The sequence below is a fragment of the Magnolia sinica genome, chromosome 12, assembly GCF_029962835.1.
Source record: "Magnolia sinica isolate HGM2019 chromosome 12, MsV1, whole genome shotgun sequence".
Taxonomy (NCBI): Eukaryota; Viridiplantae; Streptophyta; class Magnoliopsida; order Magnoliales; family Magnoliaceae; genus Magnolia; species Magnolia sinica.
The window spans coordinates 10,108,456-10,126,511 of record NC_080584.1 but is presented as its reverse complement, the minus strand read 5'-3'; the positions used below and the strand labels follow the sequence as shown (position 1 = coordinate 10,126,511).

At 37.8% G+C, this 18,056-nt stretch overlaps 1 protein-coding gene and 1 long non-coding RNA gene across 3 annotated transcripts in view; both read right to left on the bottom strand.

The window, feature by feature from the left end:
- Window positions 1-4,956: 4,956 nt before the first annotated feature.
- LOC131219919 (uncharacterized) overlaps window positions 4,957-18,056 on the bottom strand; it is a 96,343-nt gene continuing 83,243 nt past the window's right edge. Inside the window, exons 40-48 of the mRNA XM_058214905.1 lie at window positions 17,608-17,668; window positions 15,277-15,408; window positions 12,835-13,033; window positions 12,448-12,609; window positions 11,394-11,512; window positions 10,185-10,395; window positions 9,610-9,841; window positions 6,897-7,047; window positions 4,957-5,893 (exon numbers count right to left, since the gene is read on the bottom strand). Coding sequence (XP_058070888.1) covers window positions 5,498-5,893; window positions 6,897-7,047; window positions 9,610-9,841; window positions 10,185-10,395; window positions 11,394-11,512; window positions 12,448-12,609; window positions 12,835-13,033; window positions 15,277-15,408; window positions 17,608-17,668 — 1,663 coding nt within the window. The 3' untranslated portion in view covers window positions 4,957-5,497. The remainder of the gene's footprint in view (window positions 5,894-6,896; window positions 7,048-9,609; window positions 9,842-10,184; window positions 10,396-11,393; window positions 11,513-12,447; window positions 12,610-12,834; window positions 13,034-15,276; window positions 15,409-17,607; window positions 17,669-18,056) is intronic.
- Window positions 15,509-16,900, bottom strand: LOC131220894 (uncharacterized). 2 transcript variants are annotated; one of them, XR_009158875.1, is made up of 4 exons: window positions 16,807-16,900; window positions 16,529-16,622; window positions 16,045-16,122; window positions 15,509-15,739 (listed from the first exon to the last, which is right to left on the bottom strand). It is a non-coding gene; the product is annotated as an uncharacterized LOC131220894 (long non-coding RNA). The 2 variants fall into 2 exon arrangements; XR_009158876.1 differs by having other exon boundaries at window positions 16,529-16,894.

Below are 18,056 nucleotides of genomic sequence, written 5' to 3'. Positions count from 1 at the left end.
CTATCACGAAGAAGTTTCTTCTCGCGGAGTTTAGAACATAACATAAAAAATGCTTTTCGACTCATCCTGAGTTGGGTAACACAGTACTGGTCAGTAGCCCGAATAATCGAGTTGATGAACCGTGCCCGCTCATCATCCCCATAACGTGCCAGTTGTTTGAACATGTAAGCTTGGCAGTATTCTCCAACCGCCGCCACACAAGCTGTCACCGCTTGAACGACAACGGCCCTCCGATTTTCCTCGTCCTCTTCGCTATCCATTTGACCGGGTCACCTACACTTACATGTCCGGAGGTAGGTTTAATAATTATCCACACTATTCATACTGCCCTAGTTTGTGCATTGTGATTTGCTACCATTACTTGCAATTAAAAAAATGATTTTAATTGCAATTCCATAACATCATAGGAGACAACTTCTTTACACTGTCTTGTCAATGGAGTCAGAGGTGAATGACGCCTTTAATCTGATCTAGACAAGGCCAACACATCCATTATTTCACGATATCCAGGGCTAGATTCAAAAGAATTGGATTTACCATCCATATGAAATCTGGAAAGGGGTTGTTTCTGATGCAGGATCATTTGGACATTTCTTCATTCTTAACAGAATCACATCTAATTTGTACTGAAATAATGAACAAGAATGAAACATATATTATAATAGATACACTCCCATCTAGTCCATCGAAGGAAGTCTGGAATCCACTGTTTTCCACTTTCTCCAGGATGACCCGCCCACTCATCACTTTGTTTATTTTTTTTCACACAACCTCACCATTACCAGTTGTTTTTTTTTTTTTTTAAACTTAAAAATGTTGAATGAAAAGAAATCAATAAGATCAAATGTATTATGAATGTGTCTTTTGGTATGGTGTTGCTAAGTTCAACATATATGAATGTTTCTTTTGGTATGGTGTTGCTAACATCAAATGTCTGTATCTAGTTTCGTTGATTTTTTTAACGTGGAAAGGTCAATTCTGAATAACACGAACAAACGGGTATTGTCTAAACTAATTAATTTCCTCTAATACATATGATCTCTCGAATTAAATGGGTATTGTCTAAACCACCACTCGAATTAAAACTTTCTCATAGACCATGATAAATCAAAGATACGTCTAACCCAAAACTGGATCGAAGTGGGTGATTAGATCTATCTTCATAACTGTTCAATCAAGAATAGCAACACCCAAATAAATTTCTTTTTAATACCAAAATCAACAAAATTAAAACTAAGAAACAACCACTTTTTTTTTAGAAAGGTGAGAAACAGCCACTTATTTTCCGAAATGTAAAGATGAAGTCTCGACTCTCAACGACAATCCAGCAAAGAATTTATGCGTTTTGATTGGAATTCAGCAATGAAAAGGATAGGAAAAGGATTAAATCAGATAACCCATCTTTTCTAATCTACTATTAAAAAAAAAAAAAAAGGAGCAAGAAATTAAGATAATAGAAAGGCAAAAAAGAAAAAAAAAAAAAAAAAACTATGTTGAAGTAGACCCTACAGCTCTTCTAAAACACCATTTATTTTAAAAGAAAAGCAGAATCTATTGCAGAAATTAACGCGTGACTGTGAGTCCCTTACTCCTTGATTACATGGATATCAATTTGAGTGTGAGTTCATTTCTTGGGCGGACGCGGATTAAGTGAGATAGGGTAACAACTTGTGGAACTAGGGTCCACATTGATGCATGTGTTGTATATCCGTTTTGCCAAATCAAATGAGGTAGTTCAAAATCTCAGGAGGATCACAGAGTTGGGTTGAAATCCACTCATTAAAAACTTTTTTGAAGGGCCACAAAAGTCCTGTCACAGGTTGGATGACAAATAAACATTAATGTGTCCCTTGTGAAGTTTTTATGGTGAGCGTTTAATCAACACCTGCATTCTGATCTCCTTAAATTTGAATTGTCTCATTTTCTTTAAACATGCCCTGGCACGAGTTACCAATTTGAATGAGTTGTCAATTTTGCTTCTTTTTTTTTTTTTTTTTTGGCTAGCTCAGCTCAATGAACTACTCGAGCTAATTTAGGTTCAACTCCACCATCACCAACATTGTTACAATGGGCTAATATGATTTTTCAAGTTATCTTGATATTTTTAACAGAGATTTCACTCTACAACTGTTTCATCAAACCCTCAGCAAGAACCATCAAAAGCTACATAGGACAACAATTCCTTCCTGATCATTTTTTGGAGCCGTTTTATTGAAATGTATTTGGTATCAGTTCATTCCTTGCCACCAACTATCGGCAATTCTTTCCTGATCATGTTTTGGGCATGAAGCATATCTCAACATATCCTATCTATTTCCATCCAAGAAAACAACCTATTATATTTATATTTTAAAAAAGGGAAAAAGAAAAACACACACACAGAGGCACACATAATGGAGCTAGTGGATTATCTTTAGTTGTAGTTCTTAGTCCTTTTAATGATCTTTTTCTCCTTAGAATGGTCTTTCACTACAAAAGAAAAAACAAGTCCCCAAATCCATGCAGGATCCAACAAATAACTAAAACCCATCAACCAAAAACAAATCTGTCCCATTTCAATCAAAGAAAAAACCACTCCCAAACAACACATTATTATTTTTTTTAAAGCAAAAAAAAAAAAAACACACACACACACACAATGCAGAAACTGGTTTTTCTTCGACTATTGTTCTTAATCATTTTAATGATATTTTTCTCCTCACAATCAAGTACCCAAATCCATTCAAGATCCAAGAAATAAAAAAAATGCAAAACCCATCAACCAAAAACAAATCTGACCCATTTCAATCCAAGAAAAAACACTCCCCAAACAACCCATTATCTAAAAAAAAGAAAAAAAGAAGGAAAACACACACACACACACACACACACACACACACACACAATGCAAATAGTGATTTCTCTATAGCTGTTTGTTCCATGATCCATGAATTGTTATTACAATGATCTTAAGAGGGGGAAAAAAACCCCAACTCCCCAACTCCATCAAGATCTATGACAACAACAACAACAACAACGAACATAAAATCATGTGCATTTCTCTTTCCCTCATAAGAAAGCACAAGAAGATCTCATACACATTACATGAAATGAAGAAACACTCAACCAGACATTAAAGCAGTTTATTGCAATACCTTACAAGACCAATCTGAAAAAGAGATCCAAACAACCACAATGCAAGTTAAATGTACTGAGATTTGGGATTTCATAAATAGTTGGCTAAGAAAGAAGAGGATGCACGTTATCCATTCGTGAGATGCAGGATGTTGAGATATGTTTCATGCCCAAAACAGAGATTGTAGTACATACAGCCTTAGTCGAATATCAAAGTGGAGGAGATACGCATATTCCATGCACCAACAATCTCCTACATGGTTATATCCCAAATCTCCCAATTGGTGTAGGGACAACGAATTCATGTGCAAAATAATCACAGGCATAACATATTCTACGATTATTTAAAAAGAATGGATGCAGCTATTTACATTTTAATGTGAAATGGTGGGACGACGCTAATGGCAGAGGGATATGGTGGGATGGCGATAATGGCGGACGGATTCGCCTCCATCTGATCCCATCCAAAATCTGATATTTGCAAACATCTTCATCAACAATAACGGAGAACCACTAACACATCCCTTGCAACCTTCAAAATCATCACATCCCTCCTAATCCCTCTTAAACCACCTGGTCAAACACGCCCTAAACTGACAGAGGTAGCGAAATCACCATTTTTTTTTTTGTACGGGGTGGGGTACCTACCTGCAATCAATGACCGTCAACTTGTGGCCTTATGAAGATGGGGAAGAAGATTCACCTCACTTTCTACAATAGGGACCGCAAACACCGTGGCTGGTAACGCCGTTGGTCGAAGTAGTCCGACCGTGGCTGTATAACATGGGTGATGAAGATGACCGAAGAACACCCACCTCAACACCGGTGAGGGAGTCGTACGACGAAACCCTAAAGCTTCTCTTCTACCTATCCTCACCGGCCATGAACCTTATATAGATATGCACTACTACCCAGGTCGCAGTGCCTCGTCTCTTCCATCAGCCGACCGAATCGCCTGCGCCCGCTATCTGAAGCAAAGTCTTCAATCCCATCGCGAATCCCATGGGATTTGGTGGGATGGAGAAAAGAGGGGGATGGGGTATTCGCCAAATCCGATTGAAATCCAAGGCACCGTTTACGAGGGCAACACCATTGCCCATACACGGACTGCCCAAACAGCTAGTGGGATGGGAAGTAATGGGATAACCCCCATATATCGTCGTAAGACGATATCCAATGCCCGTCCAAACACGCCCCAAGAGTTCTTGATGTACCTCCTATTGGACTGGATGATAATATACATGAATTAATCCAATCCTATTTGTTTCCAAGCACTAAGGGCATGTTTGGAGCCTCGATTTCAATAAGCATGATAATATACACTTGATGGATGGTCCGATCGACAAGATCTATCCAAAACTAAGTCCTGAATAGACTAACAGGTCCTATTTTGGTGCATGTAATGCTTATACAACATCTTAATGTATGCACCCAATAATAATTGTATGTCAATAACCAATGTAACATCAAAAAGCATGACGGAGCCCAAAACACAGGGATTGTTAACTTCAGATGTAAATATTAGTCAAAGCTAGTACATGATCAAGTTAATTTGATCTAAAGCATGACGGGCATGCCTCTCAATTTTGAGATTGGATGTAATTCAACAATGCAAATGTTCAATTGAGCTCAACATGAGCATTCATAGACAAGTAAACAATCAAACTCTCATGTGGTGAAGAGCAATGATAACAAAATGCTCAATGGTGGAGATTAATCCATTTCAACTCATCATTGGTTTCACATACAAGATATCCACAAACCTAACCTCAAGTCATCCAAACCCAATGAAGTGGAAATGATATCTAGGGTATACAAGAACCATAGATACACAAGTATCTCTAAGCAATGATGGCCTTTGTGTCTACCTCATTTTTTTTTTCCCATGGAGAGTTCCATATGCAATTACTCATGAAGAGCCAAAGAATATTCCATTCAACTAAATGATCATAGGTAAAACAATACATGAATGATTGACTTTTTAGGGTACACATCTAACACATGACCTACACTTATTTGAGAGGTTTGGATGGTTCATGGTCCTATTTCAACAAACGAGTGTCCACAAATGAGAGGTTTGGATTGTTCAACAAATCTAATATTGGGATTTCGACTCAACGACGTAGACTTCCATAATCTAGTCGGTGTAATTTGACTTCATTTGCACTACTTATACAATTTTTGAGCGCCTGTGTATCAAGTGTCACACACAGCAGGAGTTTCAAATAACTCCCCAATAACATCCCAAATACAAACCATCCAAACCTCTACATGACATCCATGTATATGGTATACATACATGCATCCATCACAGTATGTATTTATCTACCGATGTACCCATGTTCGAATGTATTTGTGCATGCATGGGCAGCTTAAAAGTCAATCACAACTGTTCTTCTCCAATGATCTCTTGCAACATCGGTTGAGTGGGTAGAGGTGAGCTTTCCACATGAATGGACATGTTCGAATTCGATGATGTGTCAGATTGACTGTTCATGGTTCTTCCCATGGACTCTCTTAACATATCATCAGCCCTAAAGCTGTTTAAGTCATTGAATTGCCACTCTGTTAAGTAGCCGGGCCACGATATGACACTGCTCACTTCGATGTGGCCTGATAGCATGGCTACCACATGGGACATGGATAGCCATAGCATTGGTGATGTTTGAGTGCACAGAAGAGCAACACCAATCATTCGCAGTGCTTCTTCTTCGTCGAATTTCGGCAGTGTTGGATTGATCAATTCAAATGGACAGTTAGCTTCATGTAGATTCCAAGCCTGAGAAATTACAGAATGATAAATTATTAGAAACACTTTGATGAAAGTATAAACATATCGATATCGAAAGCTAGCCAGTGATCATTTAGTAGAACGAATTATCAACAAAATTCATTTTTTTGTGATCGAAGGAATGCTACTTTGTCGATGTTTGTCTGCAAACACGAAATAGAAACATCCCAGAGGTGCCAATGTGACATGCGTGTGAGACCTAGGATGTTCATTAGCCAGGACCTGCTAAACCCTAGCCCGAAAATCGGGGTGGTCCACTGATTAGGCAGGTCATTTGTACATTTGATTTAAACCATTGGCTCTCCTTTTCGAAGCATTCATAAATTTTATAGAATATAGTTGACCTCGAGTGTGCCATCCTGATTTTTGGGCTAGGAAACCTTTTCCATGGAACCCGCTTGATTGATGCCTCATATCTTGCATATGTATCCCATGTTGGCATGTGTAGGATGCTTGTGTTTTGCAGATTGGTAAGTTGGCATTCCTTTTAAGGTTGCAATTGGATGCACAAGCGAATTGAATTGCAAACCTTCAATTTAACCAAGATGACAAAATGACAGAAGTGAATGAGGTTTCCTAGAGTCCACAGCCAGGAAATACTCAAATTGCAATTACAATTCTTAGTTGTCCAACTCAAAAGTAACACTACTGTAATTTGGTTCCCAGACTTCCAATACGAATGCTAAGGAAATGCAATTTAGTAATTTCCGCTTTATTAGTGTCTCATAATTGCTATTTGAATTTATTCTTCGGATTACAAAAGCTATTCAAATCAGAAGTGCTTCCAAATGCACCCTCGGTGATCATTAATTTGATTCATGAACAACAAAGCCTAATCATTGGAACATGCAAACTGCAAGCAAGATGAAGAATCTCGATAAACCACAAGTGCATGTTTGAATTATCTTCCCACAACACCTAAATCCTAATTGATGAATTAAATTACCTTCCCATGGATTCTACTTACTATAAGGTAATTAAAATGTCATACCCATTCGAGGAGATATATCTTATCTTGATCCAAGCTTGTATCTGCATTGGGCCTTCCGCTAAGAATCTCAAGTGCGAGAACCCCAAATCCGAACACATCAACCTTTTCTGTCAGATGCCCACGCATGGCATACTCTGGTGCAAGATACCCACTTCAAGAATTCAAGAAGCTTAAGGTTATTTCCATATAAACAACTCATAATTAGCAAATTAGGATGTGTTTGGATGCTCAATTGAATTAGATTACAATAATTTGATCAGTAAGATGGTTTTTGAATGCATTAGTGAATTCAATTGTGCAAATTCAATTTAGTCGAGAGGAATGAAATGAACTAATGATTTTGGACAAGTATTCATAGTAATGAGATTAATTTTTTTTTTAAATATGTGTTTGGACTAATAATTGCAATCAGGTTTGATGGTGAATCCAAACACACCCTGAAGTGTAAATGATCAAAGTGGGGCTCCCCCTACCCCATTCATAATGAGACACTGGCCCCTTCACCAGAACTACAATTGCTTTAGTTCTAACCACGGAATTGCAATTTGGTGTTTAGTCATCATATTGATTAAAATGGATCCTTACTCTTGCTCCGGTGGTAGACTCTCAGGAGTTTCAACACCCGGTCAAGGGTTTGAGTATCCATAGGTGGTGAAAACCCACTACTGCGTGAATGTGTGGGGGTGTGTGTGCATGTGTTAAAAAAATAATAATAAATAAATAAATCATATTGATTAAAATAGTCACCCCACTTCGATCATTTCTTAAAAACTGATTCTTGCAATTTAGTCCAATTGAGCATCCAAACGGACCCACAGGTGAATGTAAACAATTGATTTAATAAGACCGTCGAGTGCATTGTGAATTGAATTGCAAACCTTTGGTTTAATCAAGATGAATAATAGAAAGAAATAATGATGTTTCCTAGTACTCATAAGAAGGCTATCAAAATTTTATTTTTCCACCTTAGCATAGTTATAAAACTCAGTGACTCAGCTTGACTTGGCCGAGTCAACTGGACTCAACAAGATTTCAGCTGACTCACATGCAAAATCACTCATGAATGTGAGTTGGTTCTGACCTGGAAAGACTCCTTGAGTCTGTTCACCTAAGTCAATTTGACGTGGCATGATTTTCAAACCGAGTCACTCGCAGGTGGCGAGCATATTGTTTTCAATAAAGGCAGTGTTTCAAATAGCGCCCGTAGCGTAGTGGTAGCGTACGCTACGTAGCGTAGCGTGGCCGTAGCGCTCCGTAGCATCCCAAATAGCGTAAATCCCCTGTAGCGCACGCTACAAGGGTCGTACCGTACGCTACAGCTACGTAGCGCGTAGCGTCCGTAGCGTAAGCTACCATCTATTTTTTTACTATTTTAGTTTTTTTATTATTTTTTCACGTTTTCTTTGTTTCTAATGTTGAGCAATGTGACACTTGTATTGTACTTGATACTTTTAACCCATGGGATTTTTATTTCTTTTCATAATTGTGACTTGTGGTTTCAATTAGACATTATTAATTAAAGTTGTTTACTTAGGAAGTTGTTGATGTGATAATTATTTGATTTAGCTTATATATGTGGATTGGCTTTTAATAATGATAACTAATAACTTTTTGGAACATGCTTACAATTGATAAAATGAATCATCTTTTAGGCATTTTTATAATTTTTTTCCCTTTTTTTCCACTATTTATTATATTTATCCTATTTTTAAATTAAAAAATAGAAACATCGTGTAGCTTACACTACACGCTACGTATTTACGCTACACGCTATAGAGGGCTGAGCGCTACGCATCACGCTACCGCTATTTAAAACACTGAATAAAGGGAAAGTGAGGAGATTCATGACCAAAAAGAAGTGAATTGAACCCATCTGCCAATGCACAGGTGCTGTGTTGAGACTATTTTGCCCAGTTTTAGTTATATCTGCTATTAGTCTGAATATCCCTTAAGCCATTTCTTAAATATTGAGTCAAGTCGAACAAAGACTCGGGCAAGTCTTTGAGAAGACCCAACCCAGTTGGATAACGAGTGTATTTTTTGAGTTTTTGAACTATGTTCTGGACTAATAATTGCAAGTTGATTGTGCATCCAAATGCACCCTAAAGTCACAATGACCAAAGTGGGGTTGGACTCACCCCTTTCAAAATGGGGCACTAGCCCTTAAAATCTTGGATCCAACTTGAAATGCATATAGTTGCAGATTGTTTTTAGTCCATAGTTTTAAAACTGTTGACTTGACTCAAAATGTAGCTGAGTCGACTCGACTGGGCGAGACTTCCAGCCGACTCTCTAAGAATCAAACTTGCATCAGTGTGTTGAAACACAACAACACTATTACCAGTGTTACACAAGCAACAACTGAGTCTTTTTTGTGGATAAATTTATATATATATATATATATATAATTATATATATATATATAAAATAAGTTCAAATCTTTGTTCATGCTGCTTGTATCCTTCAATTATATATTATACCAATTGAGTCAATTTAAGAATCATTTGAGTCTTTAAGTCGACCTGACCCGACTGGAAATAGTCAAATTGAGTTTTTGGGTTTTTGAACTATGGTTTGCTCATCACATTGATCAAAATGGCCACCCCACTTCCGTTATTTCTCATCAACTAGATTCTTGCAATTTAGTTCAATCAAACATCCAATCAACCCTTTAAGTCAGATAGGTGAACGAAGATGGTCAAGTGGCTCTTACACTGTCCCTGCGACCCGTGTGCTGATGTGGGTCTTCTTATCATCGTATAGCTTGGCCAAACCAAAATCTGAAATCTTGGGGACAAGGTCAGCGTCGAGTAGAATATTACTGGCCTTGACATCTCTATGTACAATACGGAGCCTTGATTCTTCGTGCAGATAAGCAAGACCTCTGGCCGTACCCAAGCATATCTCATAGCGGGTGGCCCAGTTTAGATTCAAGTGGCTCTTTCCTGCGAGGAAATGAAATTGCAAATGAGCAGTGTGTGTGAGAACAATGTTGTTTATAAGGTGAGGCCCACCTTTCATATGCCATGGCCCAAATATCATGCTGGTCCGATCATCAGGCAGATAACTTGTGTATGACAAATGTGGTTCTTAACTGTCCATTTATTTCAGACAAATGTGGAACACCTTATGAATGGATGGCCTGGATTCGGGCAATGGCCCATCCATGGTGAGACCCACCAAATAGATGGCCTGGATCTGTTACATACACGCCAAATTGGCACATGTGGATGGTAGGATTCCACACCCTACTCTACGATAGGCCATTACAAGAATATGGTCCCATACCGAAGAGTGCCTGATCAAGGCTCTTGTTTTCAAGATACTCGTAAACCAGAAGCCGCTTATCTCCCTCGATGCAGCATCCATACAACTTCACAAGATTCCGGTGCTGCACTGCAGATATGGTAGCAATCTCTGTTACGAACTGATTCTTTCCTTGATGAGATGCTACCGAGAGTTGCTTCACAGCTATTACCTGTCCATCTGAGAGTGTTCCCTATAAAAATACAATGAATCGATATAAAATAAATGAATACTCACATTACCTATGCATCTAAATGTATGGATGGACGGATGATGTAGAACGGGTCATGGATGACTCAATGGAGTGCCAGGATCACATGAATTTGGGCTAGAAGGGCCCTGATTGGGTAAAAATGACCTAAATGCGAACTATAGCTTCTAACAACCATATCTTTGTGACCAGTTATCGGATTTGTCCATATATATGCATTGGAAAGCTGTTGACGAGCCCTACGACATGGAAATTGATGGAGTATGTTGGCCTCAAGGATTTCTAAACAAATGACAGTTTTCTGAGTCAAAATTATGTTTAGTTCAAAACTTACTATTTTTTGTAAGTTCCTTTTTCACTTTTTGTAGGGTTTTAAGAGTCTGATTGAGGTCCAAAGTCTTTGTTTAATCACCTAAGGGTTGTTTATGAGTTTGGGTAGGATTATATGTGTTTACTACTTTTTAGTAATTTTTACTGTTTCAGAAAAGTTTCCTAGTTTGAGTTGGAGTAGGAGTCTAGGGCTTATTTTGCTTAAATAAGGCCATCAAGTATGTTAACGACAGAACTTTTCATTCAATAATGTCAATTTTATTTCTCATTTTAGAGATTCACTCTGCTTATGAATTCAAGGATTAGGAGAAAACAGTAATCTTCTTCCTTCATCCATGCACCCACTATGCCCGCTAATCTTTGTATGTTTCTAGGTGTGTCATACGCATGCATGCGTTGTTGTCCATTATCAAATTATCAAGAGTGCACAATAAAAGGCCGGTTTGGATGTCCCCAAAAATTGGAATCTGTTTCCATTTTCTCAACACAAACCAAGTGAGACGACAATGTTCTAGAATTACAAACCCATTTTTTTCTCATTTGTGATTTGAGCCAAACCCGTTTTACTGACAAAAGTGGAAACTTCCAAACATGTCCTTAGTTCTTAAATTGCCATTTCTTTTTATTTCAGATCAAACACGAAAAGGTACCTTATAAACAGGCCAAAATCCTCCCTCTCCCAACTTATTTTCTGGACTGAAGTCCTCTGTTGCAGTCCGGAGTTCAGGATAACTGAAATTGTTTGCTTTGGCAGCCACGCTTAGAAACTCTGCAAATTCACATACGAAGGAAGGTTTGGATCATATTATCTACTTAAACAACACATGAAAATATCTATTTTTGAACATGGCCTTCACTAAAAAAAAAAATGTACAGCTGTGTTTGCATGCACAGCCAATTGAATTGTGAGCATTCAGTTGAGTCCCAATGAAATAATCAGACCGTAACGACAATCAGTTTCTCTCCTTTCAAGTCCAACCTCGAAAGTAACGTATTGCAATTTCAATAATATTCCACTAATATGAATATTTTACAAAATTTCCATTTCCAGTTTACTGAACTAATTATTGCAATTTGATTCAATGCATCCAAGCAAAGCGTAAGGGTGTGCTTGGATGTACCCTAAATCACAATCACAATGGATATTTTGGTGAACCGGATGTTCATCAGTTCTGCTGAGTGCTTGAGACAGCAGAGAAAATGGGAAATCCAGTATGAGAGTAGTAATTGTCCAATGACTCAATATCTAGGATGTTTCAGGTCATGTTTGAAATGTTACAGATATTGATCTGGGTTGAATGGAATCCTGGCCACCCAGACATCCGAATATGGCCTAAGAAAGCCAATTGGCCACAAGAATTTTATTGGAGCAATATTATAATTTCTTCTGGTTGAGACCAATGACTCAAATCCATGCCAATTGAGTTACAAGTGTCTGAGTTGGAGTTTCAATACATATCATTTAGGTTGTGTTTGGATGCTCAGTCGAATTGAATCGTAGTAGTCCATTTCAATAAAACAGAGAGTGACCAAGTATGGTTAGTCTCAAGGTTGCAATTGCGACCATTTCAAGTTGATATGCATGGAATTGCAATTACAGTGTCACCCCCAACTTTGGTCATTCCTCTGCAATGATTTGAATGAATTGCAATCCAGTTCAGTTGAGCATCCAAATACACCCTAATTAAGCAATATTGGCATTACCTTCATCTTCATCAATGCTCCTTCTCTTTCGTTTCCAGATAAAAGCTGCGAAAATGGATATAAAGCTCAGAGCACCAACACCAACTACAATCCCGATGATCAAACCAGTCTTGCTTTTCTTTCCTGAACCTGGCGGACGGTTACCAACGGTTGGTGTGAAATCTATAAAATAAAAAAAGGGCCAGATATTCATCTGTTAGTATCAAACAGCTAGAAACTTACAGAATTTAATTCTAATATTCAGTCCTGGATATATTACCTGGCGGACTGTTTCTAAAAGTTGGTGTGAAATCTATAAATAAAAAAAGGGCCAGATATTCATCTGTTAGTATCAAACAGCTAGAAACTTACGGAATTTATTCTAATAGTCAGTCCTGGATATATTACCTGGAGTGACACTGATGGCCGAAATGGATGGACCAAAAGTACCTTGAGCAGGAATACAGCATGTCCCTTTCCCAGCCCAAAAGAGATGGATTTCAAGGAAATTCTTGGTTACATTAACCGGGAAAGTCCTCAGAACGGCACTCCTGGAGAGCCCACCTGCTGCTTTTTTTATATCAAAATCTTTCAATTCAAGATTTCCCTGGAGAAGTGATTAACAGAGTTTCAAAACTAGTGGAGACTATTCTTACATCAAATTCACAAACTACATTATCGGAAATGCATGTCCCGCCCAATGATCAAGTATGGGTATTTTTTTTATTTTTTTTTAGCATTTCACGATTCATGGGAACCAATTTCGAAGTTCAAGATGACCCTTATCATGACTGTCCTATCGATACTCTATGGAACTGTCATTTTCTTTAGACCCTTTAACTATCCCAAACCTAAATTTTAGTAAGATGTTTTATGGTGATATACTTAAATTGAATTTGGATGCACTATTATACGGAATTGGTAATTATTGGTCCAAGAAGAAAAACTAAATTGTATTTATGCTGGAGTAGGCTCCAAATTGCAAGTCTGCTAGATTTAAGTTGGACTCAAAAGAGACCTGACGGCAATTAAAGGGCCATTCTCTTCATTACAAGAACTCAAAATCATAATTGTTATTTTTTCATGCCAAGAGCTGGACATGAACCGAACCGAGTCGAGCTTGGCATGGCTCGGCTTGATTCGGCTGGCAGCCTACCTCAGCTCAAGTTCGGCTCGGCTTGGTCCTCGAGTCGTACTGGCCAGCTTGGCTCAGTTTGGTCAGGAGATTGGGCCAGCTCGAGCTGAGTTCGAGTTCAAGCCTGGAGCTATTTTGTAAAACAAGCTGAAATGGAAGTCATGAAGGGTCCTCAAGTTCTAAAAAGATAGATTTTATCTTATATATATATATAAGTTATAAATCCAGCCAACTAGGCTCAAATTTTTTTTTTCGAGCTAAAAAAAAACAGCTTCGGGAATCTTAAGCAGAATGACTAGGTCAATACAAAACCATCATTGGCACAATCTGTGCTAACGATCTGGCCAGTGCAGATTCATGGTTCTTACTTCCCGCTCACTATCCAAGGACAATGCAAGGGGTCATTAAGCAGTCTTTGTGAACATAAAGTTCACTCTACGCTCACCTCCAAAGGCAGCGCAAGGCCATGCATGCCGCACCGTGCAAACTGTCTATAGGCGAACATGACACCATTCTCTTCAATAGAAGTCCACTTTGCACTAATGGCCAACGTCAGTGCGGTATAATGTATCGCACGTAGAGCATGCCGACAAAAAGCACTCAAAGTCGTCCAATGGCAGCGCAACATGTGTATATAACTGCCTAACAAACTTTCATGTGGGAAATAAACGTGTAACCACCTTGTGGGCAGAAAATAATCTCCTCACATCACTATAAATACCCCTTTTGGCCTCCATTCCAACAACTCACACCATTTTGGTTCCTCAGATAGCTTAAGAGCTCTCTAGATCCTTTGCAAAGGCCTTCTCTTCCTTCTCCTCATGTTGACGCTTGGGACAAGGTGAGAACAAGAGTCCAACAACTCATCCCTTTGAAATGAGGCTTTGAACTAGCCTATGGATCGCTAGCAATGGTGCCGCACCAACTATCTGAATACTAGCAGGCTGGCTCCGTGCTAACTGTCTAAGAGACCTAAGCAGTGGTCTAGCTGATTGTTTAGGGCTTTGAAGGTGGCTCCGTGCTGAATATCCAGAAATTCAAACAATGGCCTCGTGCTAACTGTTTGCGTTGGTGAACTGAATTGCTCGGCAGTCTCAGTAGCTATCAAGACAATCCGCACTGACCCTTGGTTTTTCCAGCAGAATGGTCCAGTGTTGTTTCTGTTTGAGGTCTTTTGAACACCTTAGGGTAAACCTGTGCTAGACCATAACCTGGAATGTACTTTATTCATAGATCAATGAAAGCCTCTCGACAGGGCATATTTGGGTGCATATCTTTGCAATGGAATCAATAATCAAAATAATATCAAACAATAGTCATTTTTAATGAACGCTTGGCTTTCGTTTTATGTTTTTAAATTGTTCGGGGCATTGAGAATCATTTAGAAAAGTCAATATTTTTTTCGTACTTTCTAAGATATTAAATGATAGGCATTCACTTCAAAGTTAAATCATGGAGCTTTTTCCTATGGTTTCTTATGTCTTAACTAGTCGAAACGCCAAATTGATCGATGACTTATCTGGAATGTTGTTATGGATGGTTGCGATCATGTTGAGTATATAGGGTTATGTGATAATTAGTAGTAAAATGGTCCATGCTCGAGTAGGGTGCTAAACATTTTCAAATTTTCACAGATAGTCACTACAAGACAATATACTTTTACCGGCGGCCAAAACCGCCACTAATACTCTTTAGCGGCGCTAGTCTATTTTTACGGCGCTTGTACGAGTGCCGGTAAATATGAAACCTTTGTCGGCGCGCTTTCTGGCTTCGCCGACGCTTTTGCTGAGCGCTGGAATTTCTAGCAGAAGCGCCGGGGTTCCTGAATTCACGGAAAGCGCCGCTATCTGTACAAGCGCCGCTAAAGTCATGTGCAGATTTAAGAGGGCCCAATCAATGTTTTATATTATTATATACAATTCTATTGAAACCTGCATTTTTTAAAAAAATATTTGAAACAAAAAATGTTGCAATATAATGAAAACTGAATATTACACAAAATTTATATTACTATAAAATAAAAAAATATAATATTTATTACAATAAATTGAAAATGGTCTTGAATTATAAATAAATAAATAAACAAACAAATCCTCTATATGGTATACTCCTAGCACGAGTGGCGTCAAAAGGCTGAAGTGCTTGTAAGCCTAAATTTAGGCGCAATTGATTAAAATCCTGCACACATGGCAAAAAAAAAAAAAAAAAAGAAGTCAAAAAGTAGCATTCAACAAATTGATGCATGGAAAACAATCAATCCTTTGATCCTTTGTCCTTAAAAAGTCAAAAACTATCAAGTGATAGAAATGCCCTGAATTCAAGTGATAGAAGTGTAGAAGTGTAGTTGAACTTAATTGCAAAATGTCAACCAGATGACAGACACAAGCTGAAGTCTGTTGCATAAATGCGAAGGAATGCGTACGTGCACTATTGGATTAGTGCTCTCATTCCTCTCTGTGACAAAGAAAACATCTACAACATACCATGTCAGAAACATAACAGAAACTTCAGGTTTGTGTTCATGGAGCTTGGACCGTCAAGGATTCACTCCTGCATAAAGTCTGAGCCAAATGATAAATTAAATTAGATGTGTGTGCAAATGAATACCAAATGGCTCCTCCATTCCAGGAGACTACGAATGATGCATTAAAGCAATAACATAATGGAAAGACATGAAAAGACAAATTAGGAATTAAAGGCATGGGCTCTTAGAGAAGGTTTAAGGATTTATTCTAGAAATTTATTGGGGCCAGTAACTGTTGAAGGGGCCTCTACAAATATTGTTTCTTGAGTGACCAATAGCCATTCAGAGCCACCTCTAGAAACAAAGTTATCTTTTTTGTATGATGAAATCTAACAGACAGCCTCTAAGCTAATTATTTCATTTGTCCATGCACAGAGGTAGTAATGGCTTGGTGGATGCATTGAATGATGTATCTCAAGGAAAAAAGAAAGAATTAGGAACACCAAAATGCTTGAGCTATGAAATTGCTGACAACTCGCCCATCATCAATATTCATGCGTGGCCCATAAGTATTGAAAATCCTAGCAATGCAGATTTCTGTTACAGAACAAACCCAAACATCAAGGGCATACATGAGAATAAAGTCACGTTCTTCACATAACCAATACAATTCCCTTTAGTTTTAATAAAGTTGCAGTATCAATTAGAAAAGAATAAATAAAAAAATAAAAACAAAGAGCACCACTAACTCATTTAGTAAACATCCAACTCTTGTTGTTACCTCAGTTTCAAAAGGTTCCAGGTCAATGCTAGCCAATTTGTTGAAACAGACACAGAGACAGGTAAATGATATTTCTCATAGCAAACATAGAGAGAGAGAGAGAGAAAAAAAATTGATAAAAACAAGAGTAAATCATGTTGGCTAACTTGTTGATTTAGTAACCCAACCTATCATATGCATTGGATCTTAAGTTAATCCAAATTGCAAAATTAGAGTCAAACACTTTCTATCCAAAACCAATCACACATCAATCCTGAACCCATGCACAAAATATAAAATATTTACGAGAGAGAGAGAGAGAGAGAGAGAGAGAGAGAGAGAGAGGTCCTTTCATTTAGCTCAATCCATCTCTCCTTAAACCTGCAAAACAAAACAATAAAAAGAAATTAATCACAATAATGGTTACAGGCTTCTAAAAACAGCACAACCATAGGATGCTCAGATTGAACAAATGGACAATGGCTTTCAATCGGAAATAATTGGACATTTGCTGAATAGTTGGCAACCAAACTCATGGGCCCATTGTGGATGAGCCACTAAAAAATCATGCCTTTGAACAACTTTAAATATTAAACTTTCGTAAATCCCAAGCGAATTGATTCAACATTGTTCATATATTAAACTTTTGTAAACCGCAAGAGATTGATTCAACATTCACTTCAATGACAAGCGCCGTTGAGGTTACAGAAAATAAACAAGATGTGTCATGAAAGCTTACAGGATATGGTGGGTTTGTTCAAAGTTTCCTTGTATTCATGTGAGTTTGTTTGGAAGATATATCCAGATTTATCTATTGCATACCGATACATGCAGATTTTCTTTCCAGAAAAGGTACTTATATTGCCTGCTTATGCAACTAAATCTGCAATTTAAGAAAACAAAAGTCAATGTTTTAAATTCATTTTTCTGACATAATCAACACCCAAACAATACATCATGACTTGAAGTGTATATTTAGAAGCAAGGAAATTACAATTTGGTCATTTCAGTTTATAAGTACAAATAATTGCAATTTGTTTTGACAACAAATCCAAACATTCACATCAAAATAATAACAAACCATCCAAGTAAAATGATAAAATCCAACAACCAGCAATTAATGCATTAACTGAAAAAAAATTTCAAGTAAAATGAAAAAAGGGTGTGAAAGACATTGTCCATCCTAGCGATTTATACATAGTGCTTAACTATGTTATCAAAATCTATCTTGTCAAAAGGGTTCAAAATAGCATGTGTTGACGCATGTACCT